This window comes from Channa argus, chromosome 7, assembly GCF_033026475.1.
Source record: "Channa argus isolate prfri chromosome 7, Channa argus male v1.0, whole genome shotgun sequence".
In the NCBI taxonomy this organism is placed as follows: Eukaryota; Metazoa; Chordata; class Actinopteri; order Anabantiformes; family Channidae; genus Channa; species Channa argus.
Window position 1 is genome coordinate 19,868,472 of NC_090203.1, and position 20,868 is coordinate 19,889,339.

Here is a 20,868-nt window from a genome sequence, read left to right on the forward strand (position 1 = left end):
CACCCATTGAAGATGACCCGAGCAGGTGAAGAGCAACTTATACCAACTCCACAAAAGCTTTGTCAGGTTCACTCCCTGAGGGGGTGTAGATTTAAAAAGTCATGCCTGAAACACTCTGTCTGTAGTGTTATTGGTAATAAAGCCCAGAATTCGGAAAGGCAGAGAATTCATTTTTTTCAAGTGGTATTTTTTTTTTAGGTAATCAAATGTGCATTTCCATGTCAGATAATGTTTCTGAATTAGTAAACATTACTTTTCTAGAAGTGTTGTTCAATGTTAGATTCAAGTTTCACCTGATGTGGTTAAAATGTTGCAAACTGTGTCAACACTTTTTTTGAGTCCACGCCTCACAGTTAAAGGCCCCTGATGTGCTGCCATAATAAAGTGGGATTGGAAAAGACAACTATGGGCTTTTCTTTGTTATGGCTTCAAACTGATGCTGCCATGCAAATAATTTCTGTAAACATATTTTCATTACAAAAGCAATTTGAAGCCTCAGTGGGACCAAGTGAGGAAGATAAATGAGAAATTTAAACAATGGTGCAGTTGTCTTACAAAATGGCTTGATGTATTGTAGTTCCCCTTAAGCAAAAACCCCACTTACAGAATGGTTGGGACACACACACACAAAATACAATGATTTGCAAATGGCCATAAACCTATTTTTTAAGGTAAATGGCACAAAGAAGTACATCCAATATTGAAACTGAAATGTTATGTTTTTTGAAAACCGTATGCTCCTTTTGAATTGTATCCCTCCAACATGAGCCTAAATTGGAAATTGTGGCAACAAAAGACAAAAGAACAAAAAAACAAAACGCCAAAGAAACAGGTGCTGCAACATTGCACAAATAATAAGGTTAAATAGCATCAGGTCAGTTGCACGATTAGATATTCAAAAAGCACAAAGGATGTAAGTAACATAGACTAGCACTGTGAACCTACTCATTTACCAGTGAAACAACATGGATTGGCATTGTGTGGCTTCCAGGTGGCATTTTCTTCTGACTATTTGTTCCTTTAACATTTCATCACACAATTACCAGGTTAAAATTGAAGTTTGCCCAACAATTTAATTGAAAATCCAAATCTAAATCCCGCAGCCTGTTATCAGCCTCTGCTGTTCTGCCTATTAACTTGCTAAATAACAAATGTTAGCACACTGATATAAAAAAAAAACATGGGAAACCCACACCAATCATTTTGCCACCTATTGAACTGGTTTCAGTTATGCAGAGCAAAAATAGAGGGAGAAAAATAAATGACTCTCACTGTAAATGTCAATACAGTGTGTGGCCTGTGACAATAGAAAAAGCCTGCCTGAACCCTTCAGCCTTTGTGGTTATTCATACCATATTTACAAATTTCTTCTGGTTTGTGTAACTGGGACATGTAATGTGACGCAAATCTTGGGTCCTTAAGGCGCCAAAATTTCAAGGTGTCTTCTGCAGTTTGCCCAATAATTTACTTAATGGTAATGGCCGTTCATTTAAGTCCCACAGATCTGAGTTCACATTCAAATTAAAGTTGATGCCAGCATGTCCATGTGAGTGAAGGGTTCCTCCAGATGAGTGATGGTGCTGAGCTGATGTTTAATTATAAGAATGAATGCACGTTGCAATAAGAAGCAGAATGGACATGCCAAGCTTTTTTTTCTCGACTGCAACAGGACTTTACTGGTCAAAAGTTCCACGATAAGTGTTTTTTTCTAGTTTTGTTTCTGATGTGTGTAGGCCAGTTTATCTAGGTGTTTGGGACAAACTGCTGAGCTTTTTGTCTCCTCTCATGTCCACCACAGGGTGTATCTCCCTGCACACATCATTTATTTCTTTTTTCCCTGCTTTTTCCATCCAGGTCAGATCCAAGAAGTGTCTCTGGGGCAAGAAGAAGCAGCACCTCCAGTCGAGGTAACACCCGAACTTGACCTGGAAGTGGTCCCTGAATCATCTGGAGACTGGCACGTCTTCTCCTGACCAAAAACCCACAAGAGTCAAAGAGCACTGATTGAATTATAGAACTAAAGCAAATTTTCTCCAGACATATTCCTCTTTTCCGAGAGGTTATTTGGTTAGAAAAAGACATTATACCTTTGCTCCACTGTATATCCAGGGCTTTTAACCTAGTAGCAGCCCCCTTCTGTTTATCCAGATTAGCAGGGAAGTAAGGGGAGTCTGGTTCCATGTGATTGGCTTAATGGCTCTTATCTGTTTTGCTACTGTCTGATTGTCATCAATATGATAACGTCCGCAGAGGTTTGGCTTAATAAACATGGGCATCCCAGCGAATTCTCCAGTCAGTATGCAGGTCGCTCTAATGCTGACCATGCTGGAAAGCTCCCCAGAGATGAGAGTCTCGACTCCTCATTATTGATCTTCTCAGAGGGATGTATGTGTAACCATTAAGGCTTCAGAAGCAACTGTGTAGCAGCACATAACATAACAGAAATCTGTCACTTTTTTTTTTTACATATTTAATATTGTACATATTTCAATTCAATGTGAAATGTAATTTAGTGAGAAAACTGTGCCAGATATGTTTGCCAGGATTAGCAATGCGCTCTTCTGATGCTATCTCAGCTTTTCACTGAACATGTCACTGTTGTGTTTCCAGTTGTGTCATTTAGACTTCTGGCACAGACATTTTCTTTATCGTGGATTATCCTGTAAATAGTGTACTTTCTGATGAACTGATATGTGGATTGGTTGGAATAACATAATTTGGACATAATGTTGCATTTGATAGGAGGAAAAGCTAATGTACAGACGAGAAGCCGTTTTCCCCTTTACTTGCAGTTGTATTTTCTATTGTCCATAATAAATTAAGATTAATTTTTCTACTAATTTAAGCTCATTTAAGCTTTCTTTTATTCTACAAAGACTCCATTGTAATGTCTTACGGAAATTTACTTGTCTCTGTTACTGGAAGCAATGGAACACTGCGGGTCCAGCTTTACATACAACTCCCCCTGTTTAAAGAAGAGTCCATGTTTGCCTTTTCGCAACTGGGCCATATCTGTCTTTACTATTTTACACAAACCAGATGTGGCCCAAATGCATTTCAGTAACATCTGGGCCAAATCTGGGTTTTGCTATGCAACCCACATGCATTTTGGCAACATCTTTGCTATATCTGCATTCTATTATGTGGATTGGTTGAGGCAATCTAGATGTGGTCCACATGCATACTGGTAAATTCAGGCCCAATTCTTAATTGTATTATGTGGGCCACTTTAGGCAGTCCAGATGTGGCGGACATGACTTAGGTAAATTTTAGCGTTTTATTGTTGGCAGTCACTGACTGAGCCATATGCCTTTTAATATATGGGCCACATGCACTATGGTAACATCTGAGCCATACATGTGTTTTCTCATGTAGCTGAGGTAACATCTGGGACATATACATTCATCATTCATTCATTCATATTCCTCATTCATCAGTAGGAATGAAAACATGATGTGGTTTTTTAAAGGGACTGAAACCCACCTATGATCAGAAGACTCGTCATCAATAATAATTCCCCTGTGAGTCATAAATGTGGCCTTCATTAAAGCAGCTGTCATATCTTTTTTTTTTTTTTTTTTTGCCGTGACCTGACCCAATAACATTACTTCCCTTTGCTTCACCTTTTTTTTTAAATAATGATGCATCATTTGCTGGAGCTTGTGCATTTCGGACAAAACACACCAAAGAAAAGGCAGTGAGTAGAGTTGGGTTTTAAAATTTTTATTTTTTATTCTCTGTTAAATGGCTGGTCATGTTGTATTACACATACAGTAATGAGGAGGATCATTACATTCATTCACATCATTCATTCAAAAAACACTAAACAGCACTCATGAGGCTCAAGCACACAAACAGGAGGAGAGATGGACGTTACACACCACACATGCAGGCTTTTGGAAGATGGATGTTTGGAACAGCACTAGTGGCAGTGCTGAGCTTTTTCTTTTGTCAGAAACTTTCACCTTGCACAATCTCAAGTAACACCTTATGCCATAACAGAGTTAGTAACAGAGCACCTTTTTGAAATTGTGTTTGTGTTTTCAAATTATCCACAAGAATGAAACACAGCTGCTTTTTATGGTAGTCAAGAGGAAAGGGACTTGTTGAGGAGTGAATTAATTTACAATATGTGTGCTGTTTGTAAGATACAATCAGCAAAGACGTGAAGGAGAACTACACTATACTAAACTATTGCATAGATGAAAGGTCTGAATCTGGCATCGTGCTTCTGATTCAGTCTGAAAGCTTTAGAAGTGGAAAATAGTGCACAACATAATTTTGTTATTCATTTGGACGGGAAAATTAGTCTATCTCATGGGTGGAAAAGAAATAATACGTTAGAAATGCCAAATTCGTCAGTTTTCAGTTGTAACTGCATAAAATTGATTTAGAAAGTTTAGAGATGCAACTTTTCCAACAAAAGCCACAGCCAGCCATAACGACAAACACAGAGCAACATCACATTTATGACAGGACACTTAAATACAAGTAAGACACAGGGATTGAATGAATACACACTATGACCAAACTGGCTCTCGTAATACTGTAATATCTGTTAAATCTGACACAAAACTCAAGCACAGGTTTACGTTTGGGTGCACAGAAAAGATCTGAGGAAATGACAAAGACGTATGACAAGACGGAAAACCCCCCTTTACTAAAGCAGAAACAACCTGGTCTTTTCGTCAAACCATTAAGTGGCAATTACGGTCAAGTCAGTCGAACTCGCACCGGCCTTAACCTTCAACTGCTCCAGGTCTACTTCCGTTTAGCCACCTTTTGTTAGAGAAACCATTGACATCCACAGCAACTCAAGCACAAGTATATAGAGAGAGAGCCACGGCGGGGTCACAGGGGTCATTCAGGCTGCACATGTGAGCGGCTTCAATATCAATTTCAGCAAACAGTTGACACCAATGATGATGACTGCACTAACGCAGCACAACGCATGCAGGAGAGGAGGTGAGGTGGAGGGCAACAGATTGTGTCGCTATCTACCAGCCAAAGGAATGAGGCAGTAATAGGAGAGATGGGTATTTAGGGTACGTTAGAGTGTTATTAGCGATGGAAAGGAAGGTGAGTTTAAGGGGTGACAAGTTTTCCTCCTTTTCGTCCTCTTTTGTTTCCCCACTTTAGTCCCATGTCCTCGAACATCTGCCCTTGTGCTGTTGGAAAGGGTTGTAGAGAGGGACCTCAGCGTTTGGCTGGAGAAGAACTCCTGCTTCCCTGTGTAACAGACAAGACATATCTGATGAATATGTGAAACTAACAATCCTGCAGTTCTGGTTCGGCAGTAAAAGGCTACTCTGATCCTGGATTCTGGGACACTGCTCATTGAACTGATTATATGATGAGTATATTCACCTCAGAGAACAGCTCTGTGTCATTGGCAGAATATGTGCAGAAAGTAATAACTGTACTTTGTCTGCACCAGTGATGATGGACATATTAGCTACTTGGCAAATTTGTAGCTTCCTGCTACTTAAAGTCATAAAGAAAAGTACACTATATTGCCAAAAGTATTCGCTTACCTGCCTTTAGACCCATGTGAACTTTAGTGACATCCCATCTTAATCCATAGGGTTTAATATGACGTTGGCCCACCCTTTGCAGCTATAACAGCTTCCACTCTTCTGGGAAGGCTTTTCACGAGGTGTAGGAGTGTGTTTATGAAATACATAATACACAGTGCTCGCAGTCTTCGCTCTAATTCATCCCAAAGGTGTTCTATCGGGTTGAGGTCAGGACTCTGTGCAGGCCAGTCAAGTTCTTCCACACCAAACTCACTCATCCATGTCTTTTATGGACCTTGCTTTGTGCACCTGAATTCATTTATTTGGATGGGTGAGCGAATACTTTTGGCAATATAGTGTATTTTAGCAGGCTTTACCAGATCTTTCATCCAGCGATACAAAATGTTTTAGACATACATCATTAAAATGAATAAGGTCCTGGACCAGGGCTTAACATTATTGCATAACACTGATTTGCTTGTGGGCAAATTTCAGGCCTGCTACTAATCATAAATATTGACTAAACTATGGGAATAATAATTATTGTTTGGAGATAATAACCTGAATTACAAATAAGATAAAGGTTTATGGATTGCTAAAAAGATCTCCTCTCCATAAAACAAAGACTCATTTTCCAAACAGTCTTTAAAACACAATTAACCTTTAAAAAGAAGAATGTCAACATAATTCCAACTTTATGGGCAACAGTGTAGCACATATATACTATATATAGTACAGCAAGAGAACCTAGAATCAAAGCGCTAATTAAAAGTCAACAAAGCTTTATGCTTCTGTCATTTAGATCACGATTCTATTTGTATGTGGAAAAAAAGCGATGTGAGGGAGTCATGGCCGTGACTCAATGCTAATTAGCTGCGAGAAACATCTGAAATGAGCGTGGCAGAAGTTTTACCGTCTCTAGAGCTGTTTACTCTCTTGTAGCTTAGTTACAACAATTTAGCCACTACAGATGAGGACGCAGCCCAGGGGAAATTTGGATTTTACTCTACCTTCAGTAATTGCTAAACTAACTAATGTAAGATACAGTGAGCATGACTGGCTAATTAAAACCTGACAGGGAAAACGTAGAAGGGCATAAAAGCTGCCACTCCCTTTTATGTTACAGTATATGAAAACAAATCAACTTAATAAGGCTTTCGTATAGTCGAGAAGAGGTAAGTGCTAACAAACATGCTCCAAAGGCAAAAAGCTGGGGTAGTGCTAGATTGAATGTTTGGAAACTTTCAGATTCTTTTATTGCATAACTTGTATGATAAATTTCTGGGCTAAAAGCTCACGCTCAAACTTGTGAATAGCCCGTCTCTCAATAGTAAATACGCTTATTTGACTAGGAACCTTTTATAGGCAACGACCAGAGCTAACAAACATTTTCGAAGTGCTTGGCACTCATTTACAGTCTATGAACAGTTCAATTTTACTTCAAATTGTAATTGCAATAAATATGTGGACATTGTGTGTAATAATGTATTTGTCAATAGTGAAGCATCCACCATTCTCTATTCTGCAATTAATATAGCTGACACACATTAATTTATGATGTAACAAATAGTACAACAAATAACAATGGCTAGAAGACATGGATTAAAATCAGGTCTCATCAAAGCCACATCAGAATGATCTGATTTTCTTTTCCTCATATTTCAATGCTTTGGTTATTATTCTGTTAGAGGAGCCATAACTTTCTCCAACAATTGGCACTGTGGATTTCTCCAGGACGTTATTTTATATTTTTCTCGACAGATTTAGGGTCATACATGGAGCAACACCCCATGACCGCATAACGTAACTGAACCCTGTTTTAAAAGTTTCCTTTTATCTTCTGTGAACACAGAGCCGATGTGAGTTACCAAAAGTTTAGGGCTATAAAACAAAAATCTGCTGAAATACTGGAATCGCAGTCAAGTGAAAATTCTGTGTTGACCGACACCAGTCACATTTTTCATTGTTTTTATACAACTTTTGACTAAAGCAGCTTGAAATATTTTAGAATGGGTTATTCATTGATCAAGAAAATGTCAATATAAGAATTTAAACCTGCTCACAAAAGATTTATATTTACATGTGGAAAATGCAGTCCCTCTAGGATTTTGCAGACTTTTTTAAGGTGACCGGAAATGCCTGATTACGCCACAGGATGCACGTTGGAAGGTTTTTTTTTTTGTTCTTTAAATAGCAAAATCACACAGAATTAATTGGCGATCGGTTTAATTAATATTACCATCGCATCATTGCAAATTCGTAGAAGGACTGATACAATTTCATGGTGGCTATTTTTGTCATCTAGATTGGAAATTGTTTAAAGAGGAAGCTTTGCTGCGGATTTTAAGCATTAAAAAATGAACATCCTAAAGTCCATCAACCAATGACAGCTTTTACAGCTTTAGGATTAGTTGTATGTGGTGACATCCTCCAGAGCACCTGAAGGAGCTAGTAGTGTTTAAAAGGTGATGATGTTGCTTTGTAATGTTACACTGTGCAGTACATGTGTGCACAGGCAACCATTTTCCTGTAAAGCAGTTCCAGTGTGTTAACTACAGCCCTGCCTGACTGTTATCAGACCTAGATCCACCAACATCAGCATGACTTCACCAGAGCTGGCACAAAGCTTGTAGCAGGCACAACAATCATTCACGTCTCAGAAAGCCTCTTATTATTCTGCTGCTGCTGCAGTGGTAATGAGATTAGGATGTCTTCTAAGCATATCAATGTTGAACAAATGTGGAGTGAGTAAAACTCAAGTATCCCTCCTTGACGTATCAGTTACTCACTCTGCTGCTAATATCATCACTGAGGAAGAAAAAAAAAGGGGCAAGAAAGTGATTAGGGAAATGATAAACGTAATTAAAATAGCTTGAAATGTGTTTGTCAGGGTTTTTCCTTTTTTTTTTACCATTTTGAAGATCCTAGTCAGGGTGCCTTTGCCGTCCCCTGCACTGGCCTTCTTGGCTTTAGCAGAATGTGACTTCTGGGTACCCTGGCAAAGAGAGAAAGATAGTCCGCATTAGAAGAGTCTTGGGGATGTTTGGCAGGGGATTAAGATGAGGCTGTGGCTTTCTACAGAGAGCCCTGGGTTTCTTTTCAATTCAGTGGGGAATGGTTAAAAAGAAGTGAGGGGAGAAGAGAATTTCACGCATAAGAGCTCCTCCTCTAGGGTATGTTCAGCAGTGATGGATCTGTGCGCTCTACAAAAACTCAACAAATTGAAGAAAACCATTCACAAAAGGATTCTGCTGCATTCCAATCCTGACCTACTCTTGCTTCTAACTGTTTTCTCGTTTTGTCCAGCAGTTATGCACAAACTAGGGAAGCTACGAAACCGGAAAGTTTGATCTTAAAAGAAAATGTTTCTTGCAGATTGGTTTTTATATTAAACCACCGACGGCAGTTCTTTAATTTGATAGTAAGAATTTCCACTGTTTATTGTAAAAACGCATTTGAACAACGTAATAGATTCATCTTTTCCTCTTTTCCATCTTTCGTTCTCTAAATAACTATTTGCACATTACAGCCAACATGAGGATGGGACAGACCAACCTTATCTCCTTACAATTATGGTCCTATACAGCTAAACTGCAAAGATATGATTATGTTTTTGTAGAGAACACAATGAGGTTAATCATTATGTTCCAATGCAACATATTTTGAGATGGATTTTCGACTGAGTCCCATGTCTGGTCAGGTTCAGGCAAGAAAACCACTTATGTTAGAAAGATTGGTTGGAGAAAGATCTATTAATCACGTTGTGTTTGACGTCACTGTTTTGATATTTTCCCCAATTAAACCATCCCTCAATTTTTCTCTTGCCCTGACCAGCTGCTCTAATTGTCTAAATACAACTGCTTTAATAGACAAACATGATATTCTATAGTAAGATTGGCCATTTCTTCAGAAAACAAAACAGATTATTTCACTAGATTCCATATGGTGGTGGACAAAACTACATTGTCTGTGAACATTTTATAGATATGTTCACTGTCAACGTAATTGCAACTCACCATTTACACTATATTCTGAATATTTTCATAAAAAATACAATGCAGCTGTAATTTGTTCCATTAAAAACCCTAATTTATTTGCAGTTTGGTTTTGGAGGAATGTAATTTTTAGGAGACAGGCTTGAAAGGACACTCATTCCCCGAGCTGCTGCTGCTTATTTCATTTTATGCAATATAAGCTGGTGTCAGGATCAAACTGTAAATTATTGCTCTGTGCTATGATGCAGTATGCGTGTAATTGTACCTCATTAAGAATACAGAAATATATAAACTGCAAAGTGCAGTTTTTTTCAACAACAAATTGTGAAATTCTTCATGTGAACATGAAAAGAATAAATCATCTTCTGCCTTCTTAAAATGATCAGACAGGCCTACCTCCAGCCAAGGGAAAGATTACAATAGACCCCCACCAATAAGTTTTGTATAGACCCTATAGCAGTTTCATTTGTTCACACCATTTTCCTTTCTAGACTCACACATTCCCAGTGCAGTACACACGTGCATGAAGACCTTAAATTAGGTGCTGATAATAAAATGAAGGAATCAGAAGGCACTTCAGACAGCCATAGAGGAATTTTTGTAATGAAACGGGGATAATGAAGAGCAGACTAATGCATGTGTTATCATGAATATGCACACACATGATAAGCAAGAGTCAGACTGCAATGGGTGGGTGGTATATTTGAAAGTAGACTTAAATATAGTGAAGAGAATGAGGGCGTTACCAGTGAGATATCAATGGGTTACAAATGCTTGAAAGAGACCAAATGGAAACAGAGAAACAGACGTCACACTCAAAGGCGGTTTGAGAGCGTGACCCCACTTGCCCTTGTTTCAGTTTAATTAGGCATGAAACCTCTGGGTTTTTTGAATTTATTTTTTTGCCACCTACCAGGCCTATCTTTGCTGCTAGTCCTCGCCACTGGATGTGCAGATAAACAACAGACAAGGACAAGGGGTAAAAGGGACAGGGGAAAAATAGAAATGTGTGTCTTACTCAGCGAAAGGGCAGGATGGGTGGGAGAGGAGGCAGGTAGGAGGGTCCATCCAGGGAGGAAGGAGTCACAGGGTCACGGGGGGCAGGAGCAGATGAGGAACAGAGGGAAGGGGCAGGGGCAGAAAGGAGAGAGGAGCAAGACAGATGCTCGCGTCGATAAGAACACACACATAGTGACACTCATTAGAAAAAAGACAAAGACAAACAAGCATGTAGACAACAACCACACTGCCACTGTGATGCCAGTGAAAGCTTTTAAACCAGCCGATTTGACTGTATCCCATCATGCTATGGGGCTTCGTGAAGTACTTATCAGCCCGTAGTTACTGTTCAGTTATAAAAAGGTGAGTTATAACCGCTGCAGAAGCAGGGGTGACCTGGTGACGTATTTTTAACAACTAACAAAAATCTGCCGAGGGTTGAGGTTGGACCTCCTTCAAACTGACAGTGGATGTTTTTTACTTCACTGTAGACTGTAGCTCAGATGCACCAAGGACAACTGAACCTCCCACGGGGTTGAAGGTCTTCTACTGAACCATGATTACGGGCTGACACGGACTGAAAATAGCCCATTTAATGAGTTGATTTCGAAAAGACTTGATATTTAAACAAACAGTTCTGTATAATTTTTATCCATTACCAGGATAAATACTTGTCTATTTAAGTGTATTGATGTCTGACTATAAATTATAACTCCAAAAGTAGTAAAGCAGACTCACCCTGGACTTAGGAGGGGCAGGGGACACCTAAATAAGAGTTAATAACAGACAGTAAAGAGGTTTGACAGACAAAGACAAAGCAGTACCAAAAGAGCAAAGAGACAATAGGCAGGACAGAGGCAGGACTGCTGAAGCAGTTTGAAATGTCTGACCGTAGATCTGGTGACTACTTAGGAGGTGCAGGTCATTTAAAGGAATTACTTACGATCGTGCGGAAGAAATGGACCACAGCATTCTCTCCTCCGCGCTTACGTGGGGAAGTTGCAGAGGCTTTCTGAGGGGCTGGAGAGAGGGCACCTCGGAAAGATCCCTGTGACATAAAGGAATCCAACGGGACAGAAGGAGAGGATCAACAGACATAGATGTTAAATGTACACCTGTACATGTATTTTAAATAATACAAGCACAAAAATGTTGTGCTTTGGCGAGTCGTGCTTAGCTGTTGAACAAAAACTGCAACTAGTTTTGATAAATAAACCTTAAATAATCTATAGAAGAGCACTAAAGAGGCTGTGTGGCTGAAATGTGTTGTGTAAAGGGTTTTACTTCCAGCTTTATGGGCGACAGCGTATTTTAATCTTAAACATGACACAACAGACAGAAGTGGCTTCTGAGCTGTGGAAAGTAACTACGCACATTTACTCAAGTGCTGAACTGAAGTACAAACTTATACTTGAGTATTTTGATTTTTTTGCGGGGGGGGGGTTATTTTTGCTTGTACTTTATTACACATCTGAGGAAATTACAGCATGTTATTATGGATTAAGGAGTTGTCATATGTACATATGTAGTTTCTAAAAGCAGCACCACCTTTACCAGCTGCAACATTAGTAACAACTGTGAAATTAATTTACAACAATTAGTTATTTTTAAACATACACCTTCACTTATGTGCAGCAAATCTGGACTCGACTTTTCCATGTTTTTTGGACACATTTCATACATTGTTTCAAATGATTTCTCCATGACATTTAAGTCATGGTGAAATCATTAAAAACATAGTGCCAGGAGAAAACATGTTTCAGGTTCCTGAGATTATATTTTTTGAAAATTGGCAGTGAGGCTGCTGAGCGTGTACTCAGTTCCTCCATCGTGGGACCACTGAGCTGCACAGCTCTGCTTGGCATCTTTAGCTGCGGCGTTGGGGCCACCGGGCGATGTTTGTCTCTAAAGCCAAAGCTGGATCAGGGTGTTTAGGAAGGAAGGTGCTGATATGGGCTATCAAAGGAAGCCGTGGCAGTTAACAGTGGTGCGATGTCTTCAGTTTGGCTGATCAAAATCTGTGGAGGTCTGATCGCACACACTGGTATCCCTGTTAGAAGAGCACTGCAGAAGTCAAGATGAGACACAATTAGCACTATTAGTTGGGTAGCATATTAGAAGTGCAGGGTCTGATCTCATGTCCTGTATTGTCCCGTGTTCACACAATAAGCAACATTAACAGCAGCTTCACGACACAGACAACCCACGCCCCATTAACCCCTACCCCAAACTGGCAAACCTTGTGGCCACAGCTCATCAAAAACAAATTCAAATGGAACAAAGAGGAGGTGAAAACGTCACCTCGGGGACTTTATCTTGACAATGAAAACTAATTAACCATCTCCAAGTACAAATCAATGCAACCAAGGGCTTCAAAGTCAGACATTACAAGACGACTGCTTAACAAGGTCGTCTGACTATTAGGTCTGATTAAAAATGATATTCCTAAAAAACATACTTTATTAACAGATGCAGACACATAAAAGGTGAAAAGCCTAATTCCTCATGTGTCGAACGCCATCAGCGAACTGCAGCCCACCGGGGGGAAAGGACGCTCACTTCCACCCACTCACTATGTCGAGTCTGTTCAGTTAATGTTACCCATTCAATCCCTTTTCTCTGACCACATTAATGCAATATGAAAATGTGCGTGTGCTTACGGGTTTTGGGTGGTGGGTGTTGGGGTGCTCTTGGTGGTTCACATCCATTATCTCACATTTAAAAACCTTAAGGTAAGATGAGGTAACTGAAAGGGTGGAAACCTTTGCAGCCGTTCCCATTTGCACATTATGATGTGTCACTGTTACTGTCTTTTAGGGGTTTTGTGGAAATGGATCAATTAACAGCTAGATCAAGAGAAGGAAACACAAAACAAAAAAGCAAGGTTGAATAGGGTTGAACACACCTAAATAGGCATCAAGACAAATCACAACAGCTTATATAAATGGAATTCTTGTTCCATGTGGGAAAAATATGACATTTACAGTGTGTATAAAACTTTAGAGTTCGGCTGCTTGAATAGGAGTGAACCCACCCTTTCTCCTACTGGCGTCAGTGTGTATATAGCAATCCCGGATATTCTCACAATAGTTCCCTTAATGATGTCCTCTTTCATAAGTGTTGTCTCTCTGTCTCTGTGTTTGTGTGCGTGTTTTTGTCATGATGTAAATGAGGGGAAATGTGGGCACAAATGAAAGGGAGAAAACAGAGCATCCTCGCTGGCCACCACTGTGCGAAGAGACAGAAGACATGGGAGAAGAAATGGGATATCAAACAATGCTGGATGAATTCTGGCTGCTACAGTCTCAATTTTAGCTTTGATGTGAAGCTCTGCTCTCTTTGTTCTCCTCTCCTGCTTTAAAACAATTTTTCTGTCATGTTTTTTTTACATTTGAAAAAGCTAAAAATAAATAAATAAATGAATAACAAGAGCACGAAAACACCAGCTAACTTTTCACTCACTTTCATGAGGCCGAACTACTTTACTCTACTGAATTGAAGTTTCAAGTGTATTTTACAGGTTTCTGAGAGGGAAAACGCAGCCTAGATGATGTTTCCATTACCTCCACTAATGTGGAAGATCCTCATTGTAAATCTTGTGCAATGTCACTGAGGCTTTCTGCAAAGACAGAGCCGTTACTGAAGTAAGTTGTTGCAGAATTTGTTAGTCCGTTTGCCACCACAGCAACTTCAGTAGTGTCTTTTAAAGGAGGAAGGACAATCACTGATCCGTGTTTGATGTTGGAGTAAGAGACAAGCATGTGTGTGTGTGAGATAGAATAGATAGAAGATATGCATGCTGAATTTTTGCGCCCTTTGCATAGAACTCCTGTTGGTAGAGTTACATTTTTTTGTAGTTGCTGCTCTTTTCATTGACTGTCATGGTTCCAATCACTGCTCATACTAACGTAGCTATCTCTTTTTCCTGGTTTCATTAGCATAATATTGACTATAATTCATATATAATTATAATTCAGTTACCATACAGACCAGTCTCAATGGCATAACAATATCTTTAAAGTATTTTTTTGTGAAATTCTAGAAAAAAAATGCTTAGGATGTAACTAAAATATATTTAAAAAAAATAACACTTATCTGTGAACTTAAGTGGTTCACTTGGCTTAACATGAGAGAAATGCCCTTCTAACTCTCTCAGAAGGTAAATCATACAGTATACAGCCAGACATGTGCACATGCTAATAGGAACTGTTCAGCAGGGATAAATATTCAAATTACAAGTGAGGCTAAAAGAAAAGTGACAGTTTTTTTTTTTCTAATATTTGATCAAAAACATTTTTGCCATCTACTGAGAGCTTGACAGTAGATGCCACTAAATAAAAAGTCAGGACACCCCTTAATTAAAAAAAAAATACTTTTTTGGATACATTTTCCATGCAACCACAAGGTCAGTCTCCTCAAAGTCATTAGGATGCATCCTCTGGGCACCATGAATGTCTGTACAACTATAACCACCTGACCTGTACTGTACACAGGTAGCTAAATGCCACAACTCCTAGCAACCTACACTAAATTTCAATAAGTTACATCTTGTTTACTTGTATATGACTTTTATTTAAAGCACTTTACAATGTGACAATATGTATTAAATGTGTAAGTCAGGCAAAGTGCTTCCCAGCTTCCCAACTAGTACTGTTCAGATAATCATATATAGTGAGGTGGGAACATGAGGAAATAAAGAGGAGAAATTATGAACCAGAGCCCAGTAGCTTCTCACAAACTACAGGTTAAGGATAACAACCTCCTCCTCTGAGGTTAGAGGTCACAGCTGTCCAGGTGCCAGCTTCAGTATGGATGATACTGAATATTTAATCACCCGCAGACATGACTTGAAGATACTTGGTTGAAAATCTCAATCATCATCATTATTAGTAAACACCTTCATGGATCAACATATTTGAGATCTTTTCCAGAAATCCGATATTTAGCAGCCCTAAATTGAAGGATATTTCCCTGTTACATCTTCAATCATCAGCCTTTCAGGCCCCTTGTGGCTGTTAGAAAGCAGAGTGTGAACACCTGAATCTGAGTGCGGACGAAAGGTTTGTTTAACTCTCAGGATCTGCTTTTTTTTTTCTGTAGTTGCACTCTGTCAGATTCATGAACTGAGGGAGAGCGGGGTCAATCGATCTGGCTGAAAAACACAGCAGTTTGTCTCCCAGTGAAGGTACACAAACCCGGCATCCGCAGCTAGTTCCTCCCTGGGTCTCACAAGATCAAAAAGCAAAGGACAAAGAGGCTAATTAAGTAATTACCTGCACTGTCACAGAGCTGGGGAAGAAAAAAACAATCTTTGGGACTGTGTGAAAACTATTAGAGGGGATCGGGGTATATGAAAATGTTATTTTGGGTAGCAGTCAACATGTTGTTGGTTCGACATAATTTTGCCAGTATTAATTGTATTTATCTTTGCTTTGCTTTTTCTCCCCCATAAAACATTTCAAACACTCCCTTAAGGTTACACATTAAACATATGTTTAAGCAGTAGCAGCATTTTTTACCCTCTGCTACATATATGGGGGCTCTTCGTCAGTAGTCCTCTATCATGTTTGGCCCTTTAGCTTTTATTTTTTAATATAAATGTACGTCTGTCCCAAATCCTCGACAGTGTTTGTTTTGTTTGCATAATAACCTCCTGTGCTACATTGCCTGCCTGTACTTGTTTCTTGGTATGATCCAAAATAAAAATGTAAATTAGTCAGAATAGAAGTAATCCTCATGAAAGTATTGCTGTTTCCATTTATGCATGTTTTTTTAAATGACTCAAGTGTCAACACAGATTGGAGACTAAATTAATGAATGTAAATGAACATGTCTTCAGGAAATACAAACAATCAGTTTGTCTTTGAGTAAACATGCTGGGGGTCAGAAAGCAAAAGATGGCTTATTGTCGTTTCTCACAGTTTCATCACGCAAACAGGTCAAGCCATCAATCCATTTGTGAATGTAATCAGAGCGGTAAAAATCATCTGATAACCTCTTTCGCTTTGCAGTAAATGCATTGATGTGACCGACTGACTGTGCTCTAACAGCCGCAGCTTGGACGTCGCCATACAAAGATGAACGGCGACAGCACTTCGACTGGGAGTAATGAGAAGTGGGAGTGGCAGGGTCTTACCAGGTGTTAGCAGAGCAGTTAGAACAATTTATGTTTTACAGCAGAAAAATAGCAAAATAACAGACACTGGGCCAAATATGAAGGAACACAAAACAAAACATATACTGGGTGTGTTGTTAAAGACTTTTAATCAAGCAACTATCTCCCCCCCGCCCCCCAAAACATACTCAGGTTAGGGTCAGGTCACCCGTCACAGCAGTTCACAACACATGAAACAGTATACACTGCAAAGTTAAAGGCGGAACAAAAGCAGACATCATCACTGATCCACTACTTATTTAGACTCTGTTTAAGACACATGAACCTGAGGTGAGCTAATAGATGAGAGGGAGGGGAGGGCTGAATGCTCACACCCCTCTCTCCATCAAAGACACTGGGGTTAGAGTACAGTATACCATAATTTTTGGTTATTAATGAGTGTTTCTGCTTAATGCCTGATTTGTATACAGTACAGTACTTCCATCTGCATTGCATTATATGACAGATTTTCTCTGCTATTCTACAAATGTATATGCAAATGAAGACTTTCATCCATTCTCTGTTCTTGATGAATAATTAATATTCATGCAAATTTAATTTTCCCTTCAATTAGAACACCATTACCCCTGTAATTTGAAATGATGAAAAAGCCATTAGCATTCCAATGCAGACTTCCTTTGGCATCAACTTATGAAACATATCTTGCATACCATCTTAATATTTAATCAGAGTTAAGCTTTGATTGAAAATTATGTAAATACATCCGACATTAAAAAGCACAAGAAAACACATGGTAAATGGCTTCAGATCTTCCAAATATCTGCCAAATCTCAAAACAATTTAGCTTCACTGAAATAAGTGTGCACGACACAAACCGATGGAAAATCACTGGCACAATCTTTTACACTAATACTGTCGCCCAGCAGTCTAAGTATGCAATAAGAACATCTGTGAGAAAGTCTGTGGACGCAGATAGACGTTATTCTAAAAAACATCGGTCTTCATTAGGAGTTTTTGCTGGAAAAATAAGTGTTTGCAGCAGAGAGTTAGTGCAGGTTATTATATTTTTTTTGCTAGAGGCAGCAGAGGTGGGGGGGTGGGGTGGGGGACCTGTATATCATTTACTTGAGATATGAACACTTGTCATTTGAAGGCAAACTGTTGGTGAATACATATATATATATATATATATTTGTACATCTGTATTATTAACAACTTGCCAAAGTGAAGAGCAATGCACAATTTTATGCTGAGGAAAACAAACAAATTGGCCCCTAGTCTAATGGTACATGAAAGCTTCACACTTTGTTCCTTTTTTTTTTCCCCTGAACGTGTCAAGATTAACATTTTACAAAAGCATACAACACTTGATTAGCAATGCAGGCTAAAGCAATGATTCACAGCACACAGAGTATTCACAGAGTATATAAAATCTTTTTTTCCTGAATCTTATGCTAAGCACATTTTTTTTTTTATAGTAGACATAAGGCAAAGGGAAATGCATATTTTTGATGTTGGTAAGTGATTTCTTTGCAATTATGTTGTCAAAGCACTCTGATTAGCACTCAGCAGGTTTAGAGTAGCTGGACAACAACAACAAAGCTTATAATCAGACAGGGTATTTTGTCCACAGGATTCAGCTCACTGTTCCTTAGCATCATGATTTAAAACAGCTGTCAAAAGAGGCCAATGCGAGTCAAGCTCAAACATCTAGGAAAACTTCAGTTTGCTCCGTGTGAAAGCACTAGAAGGAGGGATTTTAGCTTTTGCATGTTGCAGTAGTGTTGTCAAGATTACCTGAATTTTAATGAATGTTCATTGCTAAACATTTCCACCACATATGGTGGAGAAGCTGAAATTCCTTTTCATCAGCACCTCCAGAGGGCATTGTTGGATGTATGGTCCATGGATTGAAAAGGCTTTTGGAACCAACAGAGCTGCAGCCTGGTCCTTAATAGCTGAGGCAACAGTGCCAGTCAGTCCATCATGTCTGGAAGTCAATGCCAGTCTGGCTAAAGTGGTGAAAAGCCCGTGCCAGGAGTACCAATGGAATTTTTACTGCTTCAGCAGAGATGGACATGTACGCACAGACACACAAAGAGTTTTTAAAAAGGCAGGCCTCATCAGAAGTGCTGGGTGTCAATTTTTTAATATTTACCAATTGTTAAAATTGTAGGTTTCCTGACAACACTAGAGAAAATTAAGTAATACCTAATAATCACTTGTCTGCAAGATAAGCCACTTCTTATTCTCGAGGTTACAGATTCTTGTACACATTCCCAAACATGGGATGATAATAGATATTTATATTCTCATACTCTTATAGCTTTTATTAAATATTAGCATAAATCTCTTTGATAGTTTATAGCGTAATCTGATCAACTATAAAAGTGACTTAGCAGACTGCCGCACTGTGCAAAGAATAGTGAAATACCTCCCTGTGGCAGACGTATCGCAGATGGGTAAAAATTAGAGCCAGAAAAATCAAAGAGACTAGCTTTCGTGGGAGCAGTGTTAACTATCTGCAGAGCACCCAAAGCCTCTAAAAACCAAAGAAAAAAAAAAAAAAAAAAGTATCGGTATTATATCCTAATGATACAGGCATTAATTCCCCATCTGCCACATCATCATTATCATTTAGGGAAGTACCTGGACTGGAACACAGCTGTTCTCAACTCGAGTTTGACAAGCATTCTAATAAACTATAACAAGTGAACAACTCCATTTCCACCATTTTACATCAAACAGATATATTAAATTTAACTGAAAATAGAGATGCTACTAATGTCAGTACCATTCAAATAAAGATTAACATATTTATTTATATATATATATATATATATATAGAGAGAGAGAGAGAGAGAGAGGGAAATTATCCTAACATTATTTAAAAGCTTATTTTTAAGAAAAAATTAGAAAATAAACATAACAATAAAACAATTAAAGAAACCCAACCCAAAGTCATTATCCAGCACTAATTCTTAACCAGACAATGTCAGACTTCGGTTCACCATAAAAACAACAGTAAACCCAACATAATTCTTTAGAACAAATATTATAAGATCCGTGAAAGAATCACAAGTAAAAAGTGGTCCCGGGAGTTAATCAGCAGAATGAACTGAGATACTTTAGAAGAATCGGGTTTTTTTAACCTCGACTCCCTGCTTCCTCACCTTGCTCTTCCTCTTCTTGTCTCCTCCAAAGAACTTTCCAATCTGATCCAGGACACCGGGGTTCTTCTTCCTCCGGCCCAGCCCGAAGGGGGCCTGTGCAGAGCTGCTTGCAGATGCCATGGTGGTGGTAGTAGTAGTTGGGAGTATATTTGTTTTTGTCAAATGTGGGTTCCTGTCCCTCTCTTAAATGAGAGACTGAAGGACAGAGGAGGGAAAAGAGAAAAAAAGAAGAGGGTGGGACAAAAAAAAAAGCTAGCCTATTCTAGATCCTGTTCGGGACTCTCCGACCCGCACTCTGAAGCCGTTCCGCTGTGCTCCTGGATGGTCTGCAGCTCGTCCGATTCGGAGGGTCGGTCTTTGAAGGTATTGTCCTCCCGGCCCGGGGCATCTCGGGAGAAGAGGCGGGCCAGGTGGGGGCGTGGTGTGGCGGCGTCAGGGTCAGCTGTGCTGGCAGGGGTCCCGGGATGGCGGGGGCCCATAGCGCCCGTGGAGTCAGTCACCACCGGCTTCTTCGAGACGCAGCCATTGTTCTGGTTCGCATCTGCCTCACCCAGGCCTGTGCAGAAACAACAAGGGTCATCTATGGGCTTGGGCCTGCATGGCACACAACAAACCAAAGTGGCACAATGGGCTCTTTTCACCCAACTGTGCCCTTCCTGCTCCTGCAGCACAGTTAACGCTTCACATGTTTACTGGGATCAACTTTACCTACTGAACTAGAAAATGTGAGATACAAGACACTACAGACAACTTTTTTGTTATCATTTCTGTAACATTTTCACAGTTTTGTATCCTGTCTGGGGACAATGTTTTGTCTCACAAAACACGGCTTATTTACAATGTGGTGCTCAGGGGGCTGATTTATTACAGTAGCTAAATTAATAGTGAAATTGGTGAAGCTTCTGACACCAACATAATGAAAGTGCCTGATGGATTAAGGTTGCCCCCCGAGCAGCATGAGTCAAAGAAGACCCCGCAGGGAACATTCACGTTTTAGCATATTGTCCACAGTGTGATGGAAAAACAGCCGTTCCTGTAACGTCCACTTTAACAGCTATTCGTTAAGCTGT

General features: G+C 39.4%; 3 protein-coding genes across 10 annotated transcripts in view; 1 reads left to right on the top strand and 2 right to left on the bottom strand.

Annotated features, from left to right (window-relative positions):
* The window catches only part of LOC137130395 (zinc finger protein 236-like), a 41,573-nt gene extending 37,746 nt beyond the window's left edge, over positions 1–3,827 (top strand). For both annotated transcript variants that reach the window (XM_067510498.1, XM_067510497.1), the window contains exon 32: positions 1,855–3,827. In XM_067510498.1, the coding sequence (XP_067366599.1) occupies positions 1,855–1,973 (119 nt within the window). In that variant the 3' untranslated portion in view covers positions 1,974–3,827. The remainder of the gene's footprint in view (positions 1–1,854) is intronic.
* On the bottom strand, positions 3,708–19,933 carry LOC137130401 (myelin basic protein-like). 7 transcript variants are annotated; one of them, XM_067510506.1, is made up of 7 exons: positions 19,799–19,933; positions 11,454–11,558; positions 11,249–11,275; positions 10,425–10,454; positions 8,428–8,511; positions 8,306–8,324; positions 3,708–5,229 (listed from the first exon to the last, which is right to left on the bottom strand). In XM_067510506.1, the coding sequence occupies exons 1-6, from the start codon at positions 19,916–19,918 to the stop codon at positions 8,322–8,324; spliced, it is 369 nt and encodes a 122-aa protein (XP_067366607.1). In that variant the 5' UTR covers positions 19,919–19,933; the 3' UTR covers positions 3,708–5,229; positions 8,306–8,321. The 7 variants fall into 7 exon arrangements, with proteins under 7 accessions (XP_067366607.1, XP_067366613.1, XP_067366611.1 ...); XM_067510512.1 differs by lacking the exon at positions 10,425–10,454 and having other exon boundaries at positions 8,428–8,502; XM_067510510.1 differs by lacking the exon at positions 10,425–10,454.
* The window catches only part of LOC137130400 (myelin basic protein-like), a 37,535-nt gene continuing 36,479 nt past the window's right edge, over positions 19,813–20,868 (bottom strand). The window contains exon 4 of the mRNA XM_067510504.1: positions 19,813–20,354. Coding sequence (XP_067366605.1) covers positions 20,056–20,354 — 299 coding nt within the window. The 3' untranslated portion in view covers positions 19,813–20,055. The remainder of the gene's footprint in view (positions 20,355–20,868) is intronic.